General features: G+C 38.1%; 1 protein-coding gene across 2 annotated transcripts in view; it reads left to right on the top strand.

The window, feature by feature from the left end:
* Positions 1–4,937, top strand: part of BLTP3B (bridge-like lipid transfer protein family member 3B) — a 48,046-nt gene extending 43,109 nt beyond the window's left edge. For both annotated transcript variants that reach the window (XM_054273826.1, XM_054273835.1), the window contains 3 exons: positions 1,014–1,122; positions 2,033–2,202; positions 2,896–4,937. In XM_054273826.1, coding sequence (XP_054129801.1) covers positions 1,014–1,122; positions 2,033–2,202; positions 2,896–3,021 — 405 coding nt within the window. In that variant the 3' untranslated portion in view covers positions 3,022–4,937. The remainder of the gene's footprint in view (positions 1–1,013; positions 1,123–2,032; positions 2,203–2,895) is intronic.
* The last annotated feature ends 13,856 nt before the right edge of the window (positions 4,938–18,793 follow it).

Genomic DNA, 18,793 nt, shown 5'->3' with positions numbered 1-18,793 from the left:
GACATAAGCAAAATGTTCTTGGGAAAGCAGCTGCTTGAGATGGCGAATGTACAATAATAAACTGGCAACAAGATTCTGCTTGGCAGCAAAAGCACCAAAGTGCTCACTCAGCACTGCACACAAGTCACGGTGCAGTTACTCATGATGGTTGACAAACTGCAGATTTGACATAGAGATGATTGATTTCTCTAGAGTTGTTGGGTATTATAGAGTGAGAAGATATGGTTCAAATGTGTGCTGCATTGCCTGTTCAATGCAGTATGTTCTTTTATTTCTTCTGCATGAGACTTCATGCAGTGTGTTTCATGGCAGGGGAGGAATTTGGGAAAGATTATTTTATTGTTTGCATTTTCTGCTGCAATCTCGATGCTGTTTCAAGAAGCTTTGGAAGCTATATCTCAACAGCTTTCTTGGTACACATTTAATGCTGATATGTATAGTTTCTGATTATACTGGCTTCATTATTCTGTTTGAAAGGGATAATGAACTATAAAGATTTCTTGGGGAGACCCCAAAGAAGTAATTTGTGAGGTTTCTCTTGTGTTAAATACAGTAGTATAACTAAACTGCAGCTGGTGTGATTCCAAACTAAATTCTGAAGAGACAAAATCTGCTCAAGAATGATAGCTGTACCCATTCAATCTTTAAATAGTTCAAGGGAAAATCAGACACCAGATAGCACAGGCTTCTTATCTGTGACTCAGCTCCTGAGCTAACAAATGTCTTGAGTTGGGATATAATCTTATTGAGATGTCTGTAAAAACACTTTGAAGTATTTTTGTTGGACTACATATTGAGTTCAACAGACTTACTCCAGAGATAATTTTGAGCCTTTAAAATGATCCCTGGGGGAAAAGAAAGGAAGCTAAAGTTTAGTGGAGATCCCATTAGAAAATTCTGCCCTGAAACATTCCCTTTCAAGTTTCATTAAATCCACTTATGTTTAAATAAACATCCTACTTAACTATTTTTATTTCCTTGTAAACTCATTTTTTATTATGTGTGTTTTTTAGGATGATAGTCCACGCGAAAATCTTAAGGCATCTGAGCTAGTACCCATAAAACTGCATATTGACATACTCTGGATAGAAAGAAATGATGATGGCACTTTTCTCATTAGAGGTTTGTATGTTGCTGCACCTTGATCTCAATTCAATAATCCTGTTGTTTTTTCCTTTGTGCATACTTGTGGCTAATTATGAAATGATAACTGTTGATAGTTTGTGTAAGCTGTGTTGCCATATGCCGTAATTCTAAGTGTAGTCACGAAAAAGAAGATTACCTTTTTGAATAGTGTATTGGCTGTGATAACCCACAGTTGAATCAATCTGGGAGAAATAAAAAATATGCTTATAATGTCATCAGGATATGCTTCATCAGTGCATATCACTTCATCATGATAAGTTTAGGGTTCCTTTGTTCTACAAAGCAAACAAAAAAATTGCCTTTCTTTACAGATTTCCAAGGTGGTTGCTGTCTTTATTGTTTTGTGTTGCAGGTAGTTGTAGAAACTACTGTAAAACCATGACCCTGACTTTTTCCCTTAATGTACAACAGTATATTTTAAGATGTGTTATATAGTGTACTCACTTACAAATGCTAGAAAATTTCTTTAATGGCAAGTAATTAAGATTATTTTCTAATTTAAAAATGTGATTCTGCAGGTTTATCTCACTGTGTCTTTAAATGTAAATACAGTCTTCAGAGGGACCTGGAGACAGTAAGTTAATAGCAATATTAATAGTTCTCAAATTTCTGATTATTCAGAGTGCATATTCTGTGGTGATGATACAGGTCGGTATGAAAATGTGTTTATTTTCTCCAGGCTGGAAGTTACATATTGTTTCTTTCTTCCTCTAAAAGGTTATGAATTTTAATTAAATTTGATTCTTAAATTTGATTTTGACTGGCAAATATTAATGTACTTAATATTATAAGTATATTTGTTTTAGGTGGATTTAATTTTGTACTGATAAGAATAAAGCTTAAAAAAATTTTGACAAAACCCCTGCACACTACTTCTTTAATGCAGACAATCAAAAACTAAATGATGTGTCAAAGATGAAGAATTCAAGCAGCACATTGCAGCAAGCAGTGGGATCTGTTGAATGTAAAACACAGGACCAAGCCACGCAAACTACTTGGGAGACACCCAGACCTTCTAAATCAAGCAGGGATTCATCTGACTTCCTTAAAAATGAGGTATAAACTCATTTTGACTTCACTTTTCCCTCCTCAAAATTATCTTACAATGATTATTAATCATAATTGTAAGGCTATCTGGGGGTGGGCCTGTGATACACTTTTGTTTAGAAATCTTTTGGAAATGGAAAATATGGATCGTGGATATTATGATGTGGTTCAGCAATTTAACACTGCTTTCTAAATAGTGTAAAAATACACTGCACACTGACCCTTTTCCTTTAAGTCAGAAGAAATTTTATAAGGGAGTTTTCTTCTCCCTATCTCCTTCATTCCTGTACAACACAGCTACCAAAAACAAGGGACTTAGCTGTTTGGTCAGATCTGTACTGATATATCAGTCATACCAGATTTTGAATGGATGATGACGAAATCCACACATTAATTTTGCTGTTTTTCTCACTGGGTAAGAATCTGATCCTAGAGCTCACAATCTTGGGTCATTTCCATTCCACTCCAGAATGGAAATGGCACAGCTGAAACACTATCTATCCCACCTTTTGAGCTGATTGCATTAACTCTCTCCATGTTCTATGCTCACTGACTGAGAATCAGTTGCAATTGGCTCAGCCTCAGCAAACCTCTGCCCAACAATGAATGGGAGCGTTTGGTTTTTCAGAAGTTACTGAAATGGAAAAAGTCATCAGTATGGAGTTATGCTAATAGCTTTCTTTTCTAACCCCTTCATTTCAGCTTATTGAAGAAAATGAATGTCTCAAACAGGAACTAGCCAAAGCCAAAATGGCTCTTGCTGAAGTCCAAATGGAAAAAGATGCCCTGCTTCATCGCATGAAGAGGATGAATATTGATCATCAGTAGGACACTGTTCTGTTTGTTCAAAGCATCATCATCATAACTGCAGGTGGTGGTGGCACCTAAAATACTGTCTGCAAATGACTTGAAAATGTGGTTATTTTTTTGCTTACAGACAGTTTTCTCATTAAAAAAAAATGTTTGTGAACCAGGTACTCTTCTGAAATTATCATTAAACATTGTAACTTTTCTCAGTCCATTTTAAACTGAAATGACTTTGGAAAAATCAGTTTATACTGTACTTTAATAATTTACTGAGGAAAAAATCATATCATCTACTTTTAATATTATCAAAGGAAATGTTATTTTTCAAATGTTTTCTGAAAAGTGGATGGTTCTGCAATGAAAGAAGGTGCCTGGGTACATAGCAGAGTCCGTGTACCATGCCTCACTAACAAGGCATACCTCTTTTTCTAAGGTTATGTTTGATTGTTACCAGAAGATATCTATAGATAAGAGGTTACATTTGCACTATGATGATACAGACTAGATCCTCTAGAATAGTATAGCTACTGAAAATTAAAATACCAGCCCTAAACTGGCCCTGCATTCGGTGTAATTTGCCCCGAGAGGATTTTAAGTACAATCCTCTGGTGCTATAGAGTTCCATATATCCTTTCCATATGCACTCCTAAAATAAAACAGTAAATGCTGGAGAATTTAAATAAGAGGGCATACTACTGGGCTTTCCTTCTGCTTGAAGGTCCACTGTATCTGTACAGTTGATGTAATTTAGACATTCACACTTTATTTTTCCTTTCTCTGTGAAGAGGATATAGCCCTGATATAGGATCTGGCCCTTTGTGACAGGTGAGCTTTGAGCCATTTTGCATGCATGTCTGATTCCTGCACACCTCATCAGACATGCCCAAGGATTTGGTTCAGTGTGTTTAAATAAATAATGTCAGTGCTTGTGAGGGGGGAAAATCCTACTGGGATTCATTAGTTGTATATTGCTCTTTTTTTTGATAAAAAAGCTGTAGATAATCACTTAATTACCCAAAGAAATTGTGAGATTACATGAAATGTAATTTACAGTTTAAATTATGGGTGATTTGTACAAATTGAACAATAATTTTCAGCTAAAAACTGGTACAGATGAATAAGTAAAAAAGCACAACACCATAAAATGGAGACTATAAGAGTGTGCTTCTAAACAATTTAGGAAACAACGTACAAAACCATACATGCCTGTAAGAGATTGTCTTTGCTGGAAGTAAAACTGACTGAATAATTTAACTAGTGACCTTGAATCTGACAAATTAAAATCTTTTAATTGCTACCACAATTGTTTCTGCTCCATGGGATCTTGGAGGGAAGTTCTGTTTGTAGATAAGCAAACAAATCTCAAAAAGTATTTAGTATCCTGTGGTTTGACTTTGCATACTCAGGTTGTCAAACCAGTTTTAATTAAATTGTTTTCATTATAACTTTTTGGAGGACACATAGTTTGCACTGCTGGAAATAGTTGTTGAAAGTGTGCAGATTTTAACCAAGAACTCTGTGGAAGAACTGGTTCAGGCACTATTTTAAAGCCTGCCATATGAAGCCCTAGTTGAAACTCTTCTTAATTCCCATGGAAATTTTTATTTTATTATTCTGAATTAGATGAAAAAATATACACACACTGTTTCTATCAGAGAAATGAAATATTTGTATTTAAATAGTTACATAAGACAACACAGTATTAAGTATGAGTGGTGCAATTTCACATAAATATGATGTCAGATTCAGGGGAGGAATTCTCCTTTGGTTTAACTCTGGTTGGTACTATTAAAGTAATTTTTATTTGGTTTATCCTTGCCAAGATCTAGTTGGAATTATTTTGAAGAAGGAATGTATAGAATGCTTAGTAGCATGTTGCTAGAATATTACATTGAGAATTATCTAATTTTTAAAAAGAAATAAATAGCAATATCAAATGTCTGGAGTTTTTTTACTACATAAACAAAAACTTGCTTGTTTTGAGAAAAACCAATTGCAAACCAAATCCAAAATAACAGCCCAAAGCAGCCCTTCTCAGTACAATTGTTGAAATTCAGGGTATCACTTCCTAGCACTTCATTGTAACTGGATGCATTTTCAACTTCATGGCCGTTGCACAGTATTGAACATCACCTGTGGACAGTTCAGAGGAGATGGTTGTGCTTGGTAGTGAGCTTGACCATACTGAGAGTGATAGTACAGTGTCATTCTGAAATTAGTTTTGCTATTGAAAAAACTGCAGAGGGAGAGTTAATTTATTAATGTTTGAAAGTACAAAGTTAAACTAAGCTCTAATAGGCTATACCAAACGTAGTTACAAAAAGCCTCAGAATTAAAAAAATAAAAAAGGCTTAATTCATCCTCAAGGCTCTGCTGTGTTCATAACCTCCTAGACAGGAAATTTGTACTATCAGCAGAGCCTCTTGCTTTTATTCTGCAAACACCTAAATGGAAGATAGTTTGGAGAACTTCATTGTATATAGAAAACTGACTCCAGAAGTCTAGCAGGAAAACTGTTACCATGTTTTGTTTTACATTTTCTGGGGAAATTTAAACTGGTCTACAGTTTAGCTTAACACTCTTCATCTTGTTTAGAAATGCTGGTTTAATATCTAATGAAGCTTTCACATCAGCTCACTTAAAAGAGGCCCTTTCCCAGGTTTGGTCACTGAATCTTTCTGGCATGTGCTGTTCCAGTTCTCACTGCAACTCTAACTTTGTTGGTAAGCCCCAGTTTTAAATCAAAACTTTGTGGCCTTACAGTATTACTTATAAAAAGCCTGGTGGAGAGGGCGTTCTTTAGAGACCATACCGGCTTGGGTCCCTTCTGCCTAAGTCCCTTATTTCCCATTTCCATTAGCCATGCTCTGTTTGTACACTGTCTCACTTAGGAATTTAATTGGGAGTCTTAATCTGGGATCACAAATGATCTCTAAAGGATAACTGCCAGCTGCAGAAAATTTCCTATGTCTGCCATGAAAATGGTTACCTTTATTTAAAATATTTTTTAATAAATGTATTGAGAATGTAATGATAAAGGTAAAGAATTCTATCAAGCACCTACAATTCCAAGACTACCAAGTGTATGTAAGTATTGCAGAAGCAAACTCCCTGCAGTGACCAGATTTCAGGTAAGCAGTGATGGACACAATGGTTTCTATATCAAATAATCTGCTTGCATTGGTCTGGTTCTTAAAATGTTCATCACAAAATGCTTCAAGTGGACTTTCAGCTCACTATTGTCATCTGCACATTTTAGAGAGTACATCAGATTCCAATTCAGCTGGTGGTATAAATGAGTGTCTTTTTCTCTACTGTGGGAACAAAGCATCACCTTGCTGATATGCTAATTACCAATGAAATTGTGGGCACTTACTGTGAAATCCACTAATTCACCCCTCCCAACAGGGAAATGAGTTTTTTGACAGCCCCGCAATACAACCTTATCTTTTTTTGATTCCAACCCATGCCACTTTTGAAGAGCAGCCCCAATTCCTGTGTCTGGTTGTGAACCCAGTGGCGGGCTCTGTCGTGCTGAGGCTCGTGGCTCCCAGTGGTGCAGCACCAAGCAGTGTGCTCAGCTCACTCGGCTGAGGGCCCTGGCAGCGACCTCCTCCCCCATCTCAGTAACAGCAGGAAACCTGAGAGCACAAGCAGCACCAAGGTTGTGCTAATTGGTGTTAAGGGATGCAAAGCACGGACAGGAATAGTGGTCCTTGCTGGAGGAACAAAGCTTTGTTTCTCAATAAAATTAGGAAAAAGCATAAAGATTAAAACAAATAAATAAAAGCTGTGTAGTTACGGTTGTTTACAACTGTAAAAAGTTTTAGGTATTTTTAGCATGCTTATATAAAAACTTAATTAAAATTGTTCTGATTTTAAAGTTTATGGAAGACATTTTTGAACACTTTATATTTCAAGAACATTTTTGCAACTGTCAGCTTCTCAAATATTATAGAATGTCTTGCAAGTATGTGTTATGCTAGTTGCTAGCTGAAACAAGTTGCAGGAATTAAATCTTCAAAAATCAACTAAACTCTTGATAGCCTGTGTTTTCTCCCAAGTAGCTTCTGCGTCCCAAAGAGATGAATCTTTCATATTGCCGCATAATCAAATGGGTAGATAGTAACTTCTTTTAAAGGACATTTTTTGGCTTGCTCTGCCATTGCCCAAGCCACTCCTAAGCAGTTACATTAAAGTGTTGTATTTTATTATTCCTTCACTATCTCCTGCCTTTTTTTTGTCGCCATCACTCATTTTAGTATGAGTGGAAGTGGAATATATGTATTTCCTAAAGCTTTCTGCCATGTAATCTCGGTATAAAATCTTAATATTGTTTTAACAATCTCTGAGAACAGTTTTGGAAGTAAAAATAAGATGTACTGTGTCTTTGAGAGTAAGATGGCAGTGTGTGGAGCATAATGCATGAACTGGTTTAATGCAGTTTTCCTAGGACAGTCTGTTTGAACCACCATGATTTAATTTGAGTTAGATAATTGGTAAGTATTTTAAACATTTGACAGAGACATGGAGAGATGAGCACTTCGGAAGTGGTGCTCTGAGGCAGTAAGTGCTGAATAAAGAGACAGCCTCTGCCCAACCTATCTGTGGAACAAATCTGCAAACCTCATTCCACCGCTAGCACGGAGGGTGCAACTGCCAGAAACAACTTCTGTCAGTGTAATTATACTGTTGTAGTAACGTGGGGTTTTTGAGCCCTGGAGAACGCCTTTGCAGTGAGAATTACCACGGTGCAGTCCATGGCGGTGAGGGGAGCCGCGCTCGGCTGCGGAGCCTCCCCGCGCTGCGCCGCGCTGCCGCCAGGGGGCGGAGCGGGCGCCGCCACTGCCGAGGGTCACCGGCAGCTTCCAGCCGCTAACGGTGCTCCAGCCCGCAGCACGACTGAACATCAGGGTTAGCGTGCTTTCTAATTTAGATAACTTGGCTTTGTTTCTACTGCCTTCTTTATGGCATATGTTTGCCTCTTTAGGTAAATCACATGAACTGCCTGAACAATGTCAGAAGAAAGATTTTCTTCCTCCTTTTAGTTTGAAATAAATTATAAAAAGTTCTTTTTCTACATATTGTCACCTTTATGGTAAGATTTTTTAACAGATATCCACTTTGATATCAACAATTTATTTGTTTAATTTCCTCGCTAACTAGAAGAACCTCTCATTTTAATTAAAAAATTGCTGTCTTTCTTTGAGAATAACCAAATGTAATCCCTTACAAACGCTTACCTTACACACCTTTGCCAGATGGTAATCTAACATGACAGTTTATATTAACACCATAGTGTGTGCTAAGTGATCTGGAGTTATTTCTTTTTATATCCTGTTTGGCTATTTAAAAACTTACAGGCAGAATGACTAAGCAGAGAGAAAAGCAATTTATATAAAATTTACTGTAGGAATGGGGTTGCTTTATTTTTGTCAAATAGAGAAAATAGCATAGAAAGCAGCTGTTTCTTTATTCCACTGGAATCTTAATGTAGTTTTTTTCTTCCACTTATTTTTAATTCTAAAAAGAGCCTGCAACTCAGGATAGGTACAATGGAGAGTTTTTTAAGATGTCATCCTGCAGTGCCAATACTAGAATATGTTGCAGAACATGACAATATACTGGACACCAGCAAAATCACAGCTGCTTACCTGAACTGAGTTTTAGGTAGAAATGAGACTTCTCTGCTCAAACTTAGCAGGAAGATAGCAGGAAGTCTCCTGAAAAATCACTTCCTTCTAAACAAAAGATTTGCTATTGGTGGAGTATTCACCAAAAAACCCCATCTATTTAGAGACTTTTTGAGTTTGTATGTGTGTGTGTATTTGAAAGTATATAAACCACGGCTTTCTTAAAGAATTATAACAAATATGTCACCCCCAGCACTTAATTTCCTATTCAGGAGTAATGTAAGAAATATGGTAAGTTACAAACAGTCATTGAGAAATTCTTTAAAGCAGTATCAGAGCTATTTGCTTTAGCTGGGTCCTAAATTTTTCCAAGTCACTAACAGCTGGCAATGTAACTCATGGAAACTACAAGTTAAGTTTCAAACTCATGCTCATCTGAAGAAATATCTGAGATGGGTCATGACCTGAATGCTGTTCTTAAACCTTCCTTTGCTATTATCAGAAGCATTTTCAGCTTATGCAACAGCAAAGAATTCCTTCAAAGTCATAATATTAAGATTTTTAAAAAGACTCCTTGAAATGGGACTTGACAAAATACTTCAGCAGGCAAAGGCAACCTAGAGTTAATCTCTTTTGCCTTTTCATTATGCAAAACATGTCTCTTATTTAGCTCCTGTAAGTCAAGGAGGAAAAAGGGAGAGTGTTTGAAATAAACATAGGGAAAACAACACATTAGAACAAATTCTCAGCACCTTATTCATGAAAACATGTTCCTATGTGGCTGAATAGCTGTCAACCTTAATGTCAGTGTGGCTGCCTTTAAATCCACAGCTGCTGGAGTCAGAAGGAATATTTTTACTTAGCAGCAAATAGTAATGTATAGGCAGTAACAGATTTATTTTTTTTTTCTTCTCCATCTGGCGATAAAACTCATATATGGAGCAACATCATACTGCATGTGCTTGCTGGATACTAACTGACAAACACTGTCATAATCTCCCACTTTGCTGATGCCCTTTCACTTTAAGGACCCTTGGAAACTTCTTATGCCAATAAGGAGACCCTACTTCAAGTGGAATTTATAAATAACAGGAAAATTAGGTATCAGATACTCCACAATCTCACCCACTCTACCATTCCTGATATCCACTGGAAATGGGCCTGCCAGAATAATCTAAGCTCTAAACACTAGAGGTGATTTCTGTGAGAACTTAATTGAAGCTGTGTTTGACCAAAGAGAAGGCAGAGCTGTAGCACAAACATGTCCTCAGCATGATGTACATTTTCACTACAAGCATCCTAACAGGGATGTGAGAAATACAGGATATTATAGAAGGAAGTAGAAAAGGGAGACTGAGAATTTCTATGAAAGGAAATTTAAAAATTGTAGCGAGAGAAAAATGCACAATAAACAGACAAACTGAATAATAATTAAATCAGCTGCTACAAATGTTTAGTTACTGTATACACAATGTGCATTAGATCCAGGTACATTCAAAATAATTGGAAAATATGATTTGATGTAAAAAAAAAATCCTATCAGAAAAAAAAAGAAATTGACTTGGCTTCCACAGCAAATCTGAACTGTTGCTTCTCTGTTCAAATGGTGGGGGTGGTGGTGAAATGTTTCAGCCTCCCCTCACAGGAAACAAGTGATAGGACAAGAGGAAACTGCCTCAAGTTGTATTAGGGGAGGTTTAGGTTGGACATTAGGAAAAATTTCTGGACCAAAAGGGTTGTCAAGCACTGGAACAGCCTAGCCAGGAAAGTGGTGGAGTCACCATCCCTGAAGGTATTTTAAAGATGTGTAGATGTAGCACTTAAGGGGCACAGTGCAGTGGTGGACTTGGCAGTGAGGGGCAATGGTTGGGCTCGATGACCTCAAAGGTCTCTTCACACCTGAAGGTTTCTGTGAAATGGGATTGGGCTAATGCAGGGTAGTGTCTTCACTGGGATATTGCTGGGAAAAGCAATAGTTTGATGAAATACTAACATCAAAATAAAACTGGGCAGTTCCATATTTTGATGTTTCAAATTTAAAAATGTTTTGTTGTATCTTCAATATAAAAAGGAATGATGTGATAAATAGTAGTGTCATAGAAGCTCATTAATTTGCCATTACAAAGTCTATTTTCAGAAAACTACAGTGCGTGGTAGGTCCAGAGGTGTGAAAAGAGGAAGCAAATGTAAGAAAACAGCAGTTATCAGATTTATGTGACTTCAGAATTTTCCTACTTGAATTATTCATCCTACTTTAGTTATTCACCCAGCATTATTGGAGGTGGATCCTTTTAGCTCAAATTTGTTGTATACTTAATTATTTGATTAAAGATTGCTTTGCATTAATTATTGTGTATTTTTCTAGGATTATGCCAGCCTATTTGCATATCCATAGCAGAGCGTGTCTCTGTACTTTCTATTCTCTTAATATGGAAATAGAACTTCTATCTCAAATTGCTGCACCAGTTTTCTTTCTTCCAGTGTGAAAGAATGCAAAGATTAATTCCTAGATCTGTTTTTCTGAATCAGCTCCAGTTAGAAGAGGGTCGTGGATATGCTGGTATTCCTGTAATCCTCTCTGCTACCTTTGCTGCTGATGCTCTGGGGTAGGTCAGTACACTGTTATGTTCTTGAAACATTAATCTTACATGGAATAATTTTTTGTGCATGGTTCCTCCTTTGAGATCTTAGCTTTTACTTAGCTGCTGAAATAAAATCAGGGCTTTTGCCTGGGGTTGATAGTCACCTTCAGTTCAGATGAGTAAGTGTAAATCAAATTAATTGGCTGGTTTAGCCACAGACTTTACCAATTATTTTTTTAGACCAAGACTTATTGTATTGTTAGAAGGCTCAAAATGAGGGAGTTGCACATCAGCAAACAAATTACTCATGTTAATATTTTCCTCTGTAATCCAGTTACACAAGAGGTAATTGAGATTAAGAAATTCACTGCATAACCATGTCCTCATGCAAAAAGCAATAACTTTCTTCCCTAGGCAGTGCAGGACTAGCTGTCTAATTTTAATAAACACTCTAGAATGTTGTTTTGTGGGGCTTGAAGAAGTAATTAAGAATGAAGAACCTTTTTACTGTTGGGCTAACTGAATAAAATATGTTGGGGCCCTAATCTTGTGCTAGAAGCAAAGTACCAGCTTCACAAAATCACCATTTCTGACAAATTTGATATTATTTGGTTTTTTGACAGACAGCAGCAGTACCCTAACATCAGAATAACTATGGTTGTATATGTACTGTACGAAACCACAGTAAACACTGTGCTGTGTATTTTAATTTACATAGGAAGACTCCATTGAACTACACATACAGAAGGCAGTAACCTGAGATAAAACAAATTAGCAAGACAATGAGCAGCTTACATAACTGTTATTTGTGCTGTGTTGCTATCAGTGTGCACATATACACACTGATATGTGTGTATATGCATGCTATGCATGTATCCATGCTAACATGTCATTTCTCAGAACAAAAGCATGGGTTTCCAAGTGGAATACAAAGCAATCCCAAGCCTATTCTAAATTAAAATATTTGAATGAAAACAATATGTTAACTTGGTTTAAGTCTGTCCCCTGACCACTGTGATTCCTAAGTTATTCTTTAGGAAAAATAATTGTTTCATATTTACTTTTTCCATGTCCCTTATTTTATATACTTCTATTTATATCTCCCTATGGTTATAATTTTTTTAAAGCTGAAGTCGTCTAGTCTAGTTAGGCTTTACAAAGATTGTAAATAATATACATCTGATCATAGCTCTTTGCCTTTCCGTGTACCTTGCTTAGTTCTGATGTAATGTTTTTGAGACAATACAAAGTCAGTGGTTGTATACACTGACATATTGCTGCTCATTTCCTTTCCTAATAATTCCCAATAATTGTGTTTGCTGTTTTGATTACCATATAGCATTAAATGGACATTTTTTATACACTGTGTGGAGATGTAACAGCAGTTGTGGAATTGTAAAAGGGGAATCCAAAATATCCCTCTGCTAAAGAATTATTCCTTTCTTTTGACAATATTAGTTCTACCTTCTGTTTTACTATCTACTAGAACAGTGTACTCTTGCATACTCAGTTTTAGTCCAAGCTATCCTGAAATCTGTTGTTTTGCTACTTTATTTCACTTCTTATTCTCTTCAGAGGCTCTTAATGAGCCTGCTGGACAGTGCAGATCCTAGGAGAGACCTTTACACAGCTGTACTGGCAACCTCTCACCAATGTGAAAATTGACCATTTTTCCCTTTTACTTTCCTTCCTTTAACCACTCACAAGAGAATTGTCCTTCTTAATAACAATTTGATTTCTTTAAAAATATTCTCAAAGGACCTTGTCAAAAGCTTTTTGGAAAGCCAAATACAACCTATTGATTGACTTGCAATTTTCTGTATGCTCTTTGACTTCTCCAAAGGACTCCTACAGAAACATGAGACATGACTTGCTTCTCCAAAAGCTGTACTGAATCTTCACTGTTGTATGCAGGCAGGTGTCTACCAATTTTCCAAGCATGCAAATCAACTCAGTAGTTCTCCAGGGCTCCTTCAAGCCCCTTAGGGGTTATTAGGATCACATTTGCCCCCTTCCACTCATCTAGTACCAAGGCCAATTGAAACAATAGCTCACAGGTCATCATTTTAATTCTGTGAGTGTTAGATCTGAGGTTCTTCAGACTCTTTGGGGAATTGAATCTGGTCCAGGCAAGTTATTTTTATTTATTGATTTGTTTCAACAAAACCTTTGCTTATGAGACTGTAACTTCAGTTAACACCTTGGACTTGTCCTGTAAAGAAAAGCCCTGGTAGTTGAAATGTCAACTACTTTTTCACCACAAATAGTTATATCCACTGGAAAAAACACCTGGCCAGACCAAGAATCCAGTGCAAAGCTAGCTATCTGCATAATTTGTGTTAAGAATAAGCATAAAAGCTAAAACTTGCATGGATTAGGTAAAATAAAGTGAGTAAGAGAATCTGTGGAATACTGTACACTTGACAATGTTATACTGAGAAAAAAGAGTGCTGTGTCCATTTGGTTCCAGGTTAATTCCTACTGCAACATTAATCAAATATCTTTGTCATGTATTTCTCTGTTGAAACTTCAAATATATTCTACCTTGTTGGTCATTACCACACGTATGCACAAATACAAACATACCTAAGGAATGCACAATGTACGAGTGTTCACTCAACCATTTACATCAATTCTGAGGAGTGATTTACCACTATGTATTCATGTAGGATAGCTACTATTAGAGGAGACAAAACCAGAATAGACACCCTGGCAGAACACTTCTAGCTATGCTATTGCCTTACAGTGCACCAGCCCCCTGTGCTGCTTTCCTGGGTGTTACTGATGGAGAGCAAGGATAACACTTGCACACAATTCTACCAGCTGTCTGTACTTGCAGTTGCAGTCCCTTGCCACTTGCATGTTGCAGCTGAGACTTTTCTATGATCCTTCTTTCAGGCAGTCAGAATCTGATGTGTAGGCAATGTTGTACATATCCTCAAAGGAAGATAAGAAGATGAAAATATTTCATAGTCCGAAAGAGGTTGCAATGTATCAAGGTAGAAACAAGTTGTTTTTTATGCAATAAGCTGTGCATTAAGCAGTACAGCAAAAGCTTTAATACTGCACTGTATCTCTCAGCACACACTGGATTGGGGCATCTAATCAGCATGCTGCTCTTACCAACTTGTATCCACATTTGATTGTGCATTTCTCTCTAATGAATGAAAAATAATCTCAGGCATATTTTGATAGCACACTGATGTAAACCTAACCCAGAGCAGAAGGACTGGATGAATAATCATACTGCTAATCCCACCTGCTCTGATACAAGAAATACATGTAAAGATATGTATAGATATCCCAGTTAACCTTAGCATCTGCCATCAGAGCAAAGTCACAGCTGTATTGGAAATGGCACAGCAACAGAACTGACCTTCTGTCAGTAATATCCCACGCCCATATTCTGGAGGTTTGGCTCTCCAGCACTGACACAACCTGCAGTGTGTGTGTCCTTGACACTTTCCAGCAGTGGGACATTTCAGCCCTTTGGGGAGTGCAGCCCACTTCCCATCGTATATTCAGATGACTCTGTAGGTTTGTGGCTGTGAGACAGGATCACAGTTTAATTTCTTGCTCTTCCTTAACGTGTTCAGAGCCCCTTAAAGATGATGCCATGAGGTCACTGCAAATGCTGAGACAGTGCCTTGCTGTTGTGCAACATCACCAAGGGACTGGTTTTCCATTCTTTTCCCATACAAATTTCCAACATGCTTGAAAGGAAGTGTTTATAGAAAATGGAATCCAGTCAGAATTGTTTGGTCAGAGACAGGATTGTTGTGGTTGTCAAAAATGGCTTTTTCCTCACATGTTACTTCAGCTTCTACTTAATTGGGTGAATCCAAGAATCCATGCAGTTTTTAAAGACTACAGAACTCTTGGTGTTTTTATATCCCTCATGAGTTAGTTTTAGTACCCTCAGTTTCTATAATTTTCTTTTACAGTGGGGGAGGATGCAAGTCCTTTTGCATATTTCAGTGGTGAGAGCTAAACTAAGCATCATGTGAGTATTATGGTGTGTCCCAGTTTTCCAAACCGAGGCCATGTCCACTGTGCCATCTACCTGCTGAGCCTATCCCCGAGGAGGGCTCACCTGCATCCAGGTTCCACCTTGGCAGGCAACCAGGACATGATGGCATTCACACCTGGCCTCAAGAGCTCATGGCTTGAAACTCAGTTTCTTTTTTATGCTATAGATATACATTCTAAAGAGCAAAAGACAATATCAAGACTGAAAAACACTTGCCACCCAGATGCATGAAAAATACTGCTTTCTCTTGGGCAGCCTTCACAAAAATTAGAATAATAATCAGGCCTATTTAATGCTAATTTATTTTCTGCTGTCAAAAAGAGCTGATGGTTTATTCTAGCATTTTAAGCTCTGTTTCAGAATACCCCTCAGAATTTGTAATTGGGATTTAGGCCTTCCCTATATCTTTACGTGAGAGGACTGATAATACATAGTCCTGAAATATGATGTCAATATGTTTGCTATTCTACACAACTATTTTTTAATATCATGGATTTAGTGTTTTCTTCAATACCTACAACTCAGTTTTTCATACTTTCTTCCACGCATTTGCTTGGAAAAAAAGAGGGAAAAGTCATGGAATGTTAGAAAGCACCCATTTAATTTGCCTTTAATTCTGGGAGGCTGCAGGAGGAAGAAATGAAGAAGCTGTCACCCTGATATGAGAACAAAGCCGAGTGATAGCTGCATTGTAAAAACATTAGGGAAACTCCCTGCTTTTTACAGTCACTTCTAGTCCTTTCAAATGAGAAACCAGTTAAAGAATTTCTAGGTAGGCTAAGTGCTCTCTCTGGTATTTTAGAAAATGGAAGAAAACAGAAGGTAAAGCATATGTTGTGTTGAGAGAAATTCTGAGATTGAAGGTGTGATGCCACTTAGACACTGACAGCTGCAGTGGTCATAACTTAAAATGTCTTTACAAATACTAAAACCTTAGAATCAAAATTATGCTGTCATATGGAACATCACTACTCAAAAACATACAACATTTTGAAGGATCTCTTTGCTGTTTCGCGTATTATTTTTCTCATCTGTAACTACTGCAAATTATACAGTTATTTTTCTACATTCTGCGTGTAATTCCCTCATTTATCATACATACATCTTTAAACACTCCACAGTCTTGTCCTGATATTACCCAGAGCAAAAAAAGTAAGACATTTAAAAATACAAAGGAGTCCACTTAATCTAATGAATGGGTTTGGCCATTTACATTCAACTCAGTCTAGATACTTTGTTTTTCTTACTACAGCCCACTGTCGATTTCATCTCTCGAAACAGACCAACCCATGTTCTCAATTCTTCTCTTCAGTAACCCTTAGAACTTATTCACATTTAACTCTTCCATTAAACAGTGCTGCTTACATTTCACTTTTCAAATTGATGGAATTATTCTGTTCTGCCGTATTTGTTAATGAAACTAAATCTTCTATTCAGCCTTCACAGGTTTTTTTGGGCACTAGGGTATGGGTTTACTGGGGTTTTGAGCCTTTCCACATTCACAAAATCTTTCTGAATTTGCTGGCTACTGAATGCATCTGCTCCATTGATATTTCTATGCTGATTCTACTTACTGTTCTTCAACAGCTTTCTGGACGATCATTTCAATTAGAGCACAGTCTTGAGATTTTATTTTCCCTAGAAGAATTATGTAACATTTATACTGAGTCATATTTGCCATCTGCTGATCCAACCACATAAACAATACAAATTCTTAAAAACCTGAGATTTTCCTTAGCATCTGCTTCTAATCTAATTTTTCACAAATGTGCAGGTTTATGCACACACTCCTGCCTTACAATTAGCTCCTCACCAAATACTGGCATCTCTTCCGAGGCTCTCAGCAAACTGGAAGGAATCTTTTCATGCAGAGCATGCAGAGGATACATGTGAGAAGGTGTTTATCAGGCCATGCATGTGACTGCCTACAAAATCAAAAGCAAGGGAGGAAAACAGGGAAATTATGGCACCCTTAACACAAATTCAGAATGCAGGGGTGCTCTTAGTTTATGGGTAACTTCTTTGGAACTAGTTAATGCTCAAGTGGGTGCCAACAAGACACAACTTTTTAGTTGGTTTTGAATTACAGTTTTCCACTGTGAGTGCTGTGGCTAAGGACTTATACTATAAATCCTAATTCATGTGATTGCACATTTATATATTCAAACCACATTGAGACACTTGTGATCACAGAATCAGGCCTTAAAATTGCTATTTATATCAGACTCAATAAGAAAAGCTATAGTTAGAGTCCTTAATAATTTTACGCATGCGTTCAGTTCTGTGTCCTGCTGACAATATTGGAGAAGACATCATTTTACATCCTGAAAATGAAAAACTATGTAAATTACATTTTCTAGCTAAAATATACTGTTTTGTTTCTGTGGATGACTTTATTGAAATGACAGGTCTCCATAAGGATTGGGTTTTTTTTCTTTTCTAAGAGAAAATCAGACCCCACAATGAAATTTCTATCAATTTTTAAGATATTAAAATTGCTTAGTTAGCTATCAGAAACACAAAAACATCTGTAGAACTGTTACTGTCAGGGACTAAAACAAATCATTTGTGAAATCAACAAGGACCTTTCCACTGCCTTAAATGTACCATAGGTTTGGTGTAATAAATACTGTCTGAAAACATAACATTAGAATTCTGCCTAACACAATGTTATTTTGCCACTGCTCCCGTTGCTTCTTGTGAACACAAGAGGAGAGTGGGAACACATGGGAGAGTGCCGCTGATCCCAGTGGGGGGAGGGTGAGGGATCATAACTTATTTACCTATGGTCCTACCTACCCCAAATACTAATTAAAACAGGAACACGGGGCTATAATTTAGTTCTTGCGCGTGCACGGTATCAAACGGTGCATTTCGCAAGGATCTGCCTATGAGCTGGCCAGCACTGAGAATTTTCAGCATGGCTTGAAAGAACCCACAATCCACGAGGAATGATTAATTTTGGAGCCCGGAAAAGTCACACAATTTAAAAGGTCTCTGTAATAGAACCGGGAGGTCCAGAAGGGCTCACTGGATTTGATGCCAAATATATTGTTATATTCAGTTATATTATTATATTCAGTTATACCTATACTCAGTGTTTCTTATCCTTGGAAATACTGAGAAGCCGCGACCCTGGCGTGCGGCAGGTGCCGGCAGTCCCGCCTGCCCGATTCGCTCCTGACCCCAGCGGGGCCCGGGTTTTCCTGTCTGCCCGCACCGCTTCGCGCAGCAGAGCCGGCGCTATTCGTGCGGAGCCCCCGGCGCTGTTCGTGCCGTGTCCCCGGCGCTGTTCGTGCCGTGCCCCCGGCGCGCCCCTGACGGCAGGAGCGCCGCTGGCACCCCCGCTCCGCACACTGTGCCACGGGCCCGTCGCCCCTCCCGCACCTGCTGGCAATCGCCCCGCGGGCGGGCGCACGTCCCTCAGCGCCCGCCGCAGGAGCCGCCCTCGGCTCCCTCGGCTCCCCAGACCCCCGGGCCCCTCGTGCTCAGCGCGGGCAGCCGGCCCCGGCCCGGCGCTGCCTGAGGCCGCTCGGAGCCGCCGCGGG

This window comes from Melozone crissalis, unplaced genomic scaffold (genome assembly GCF_028551555.1).
Source record: "Melozone crissalis strain CALT ecotype California unplaced genomic scaffold, PUWL_Pcris_2 ptg000004l_1, whole genome shotgun sequence".
In the NCBI taxonomy this organism is placed as follows: Eukaryota; Metazoa; Chordata; class Aves; order Passeriformes; family Passerellidae; genus Melozone; species Melozone crissalis.
This window is presented reverse-complemented; position numbering and strand designations above follow the sequence as displayed.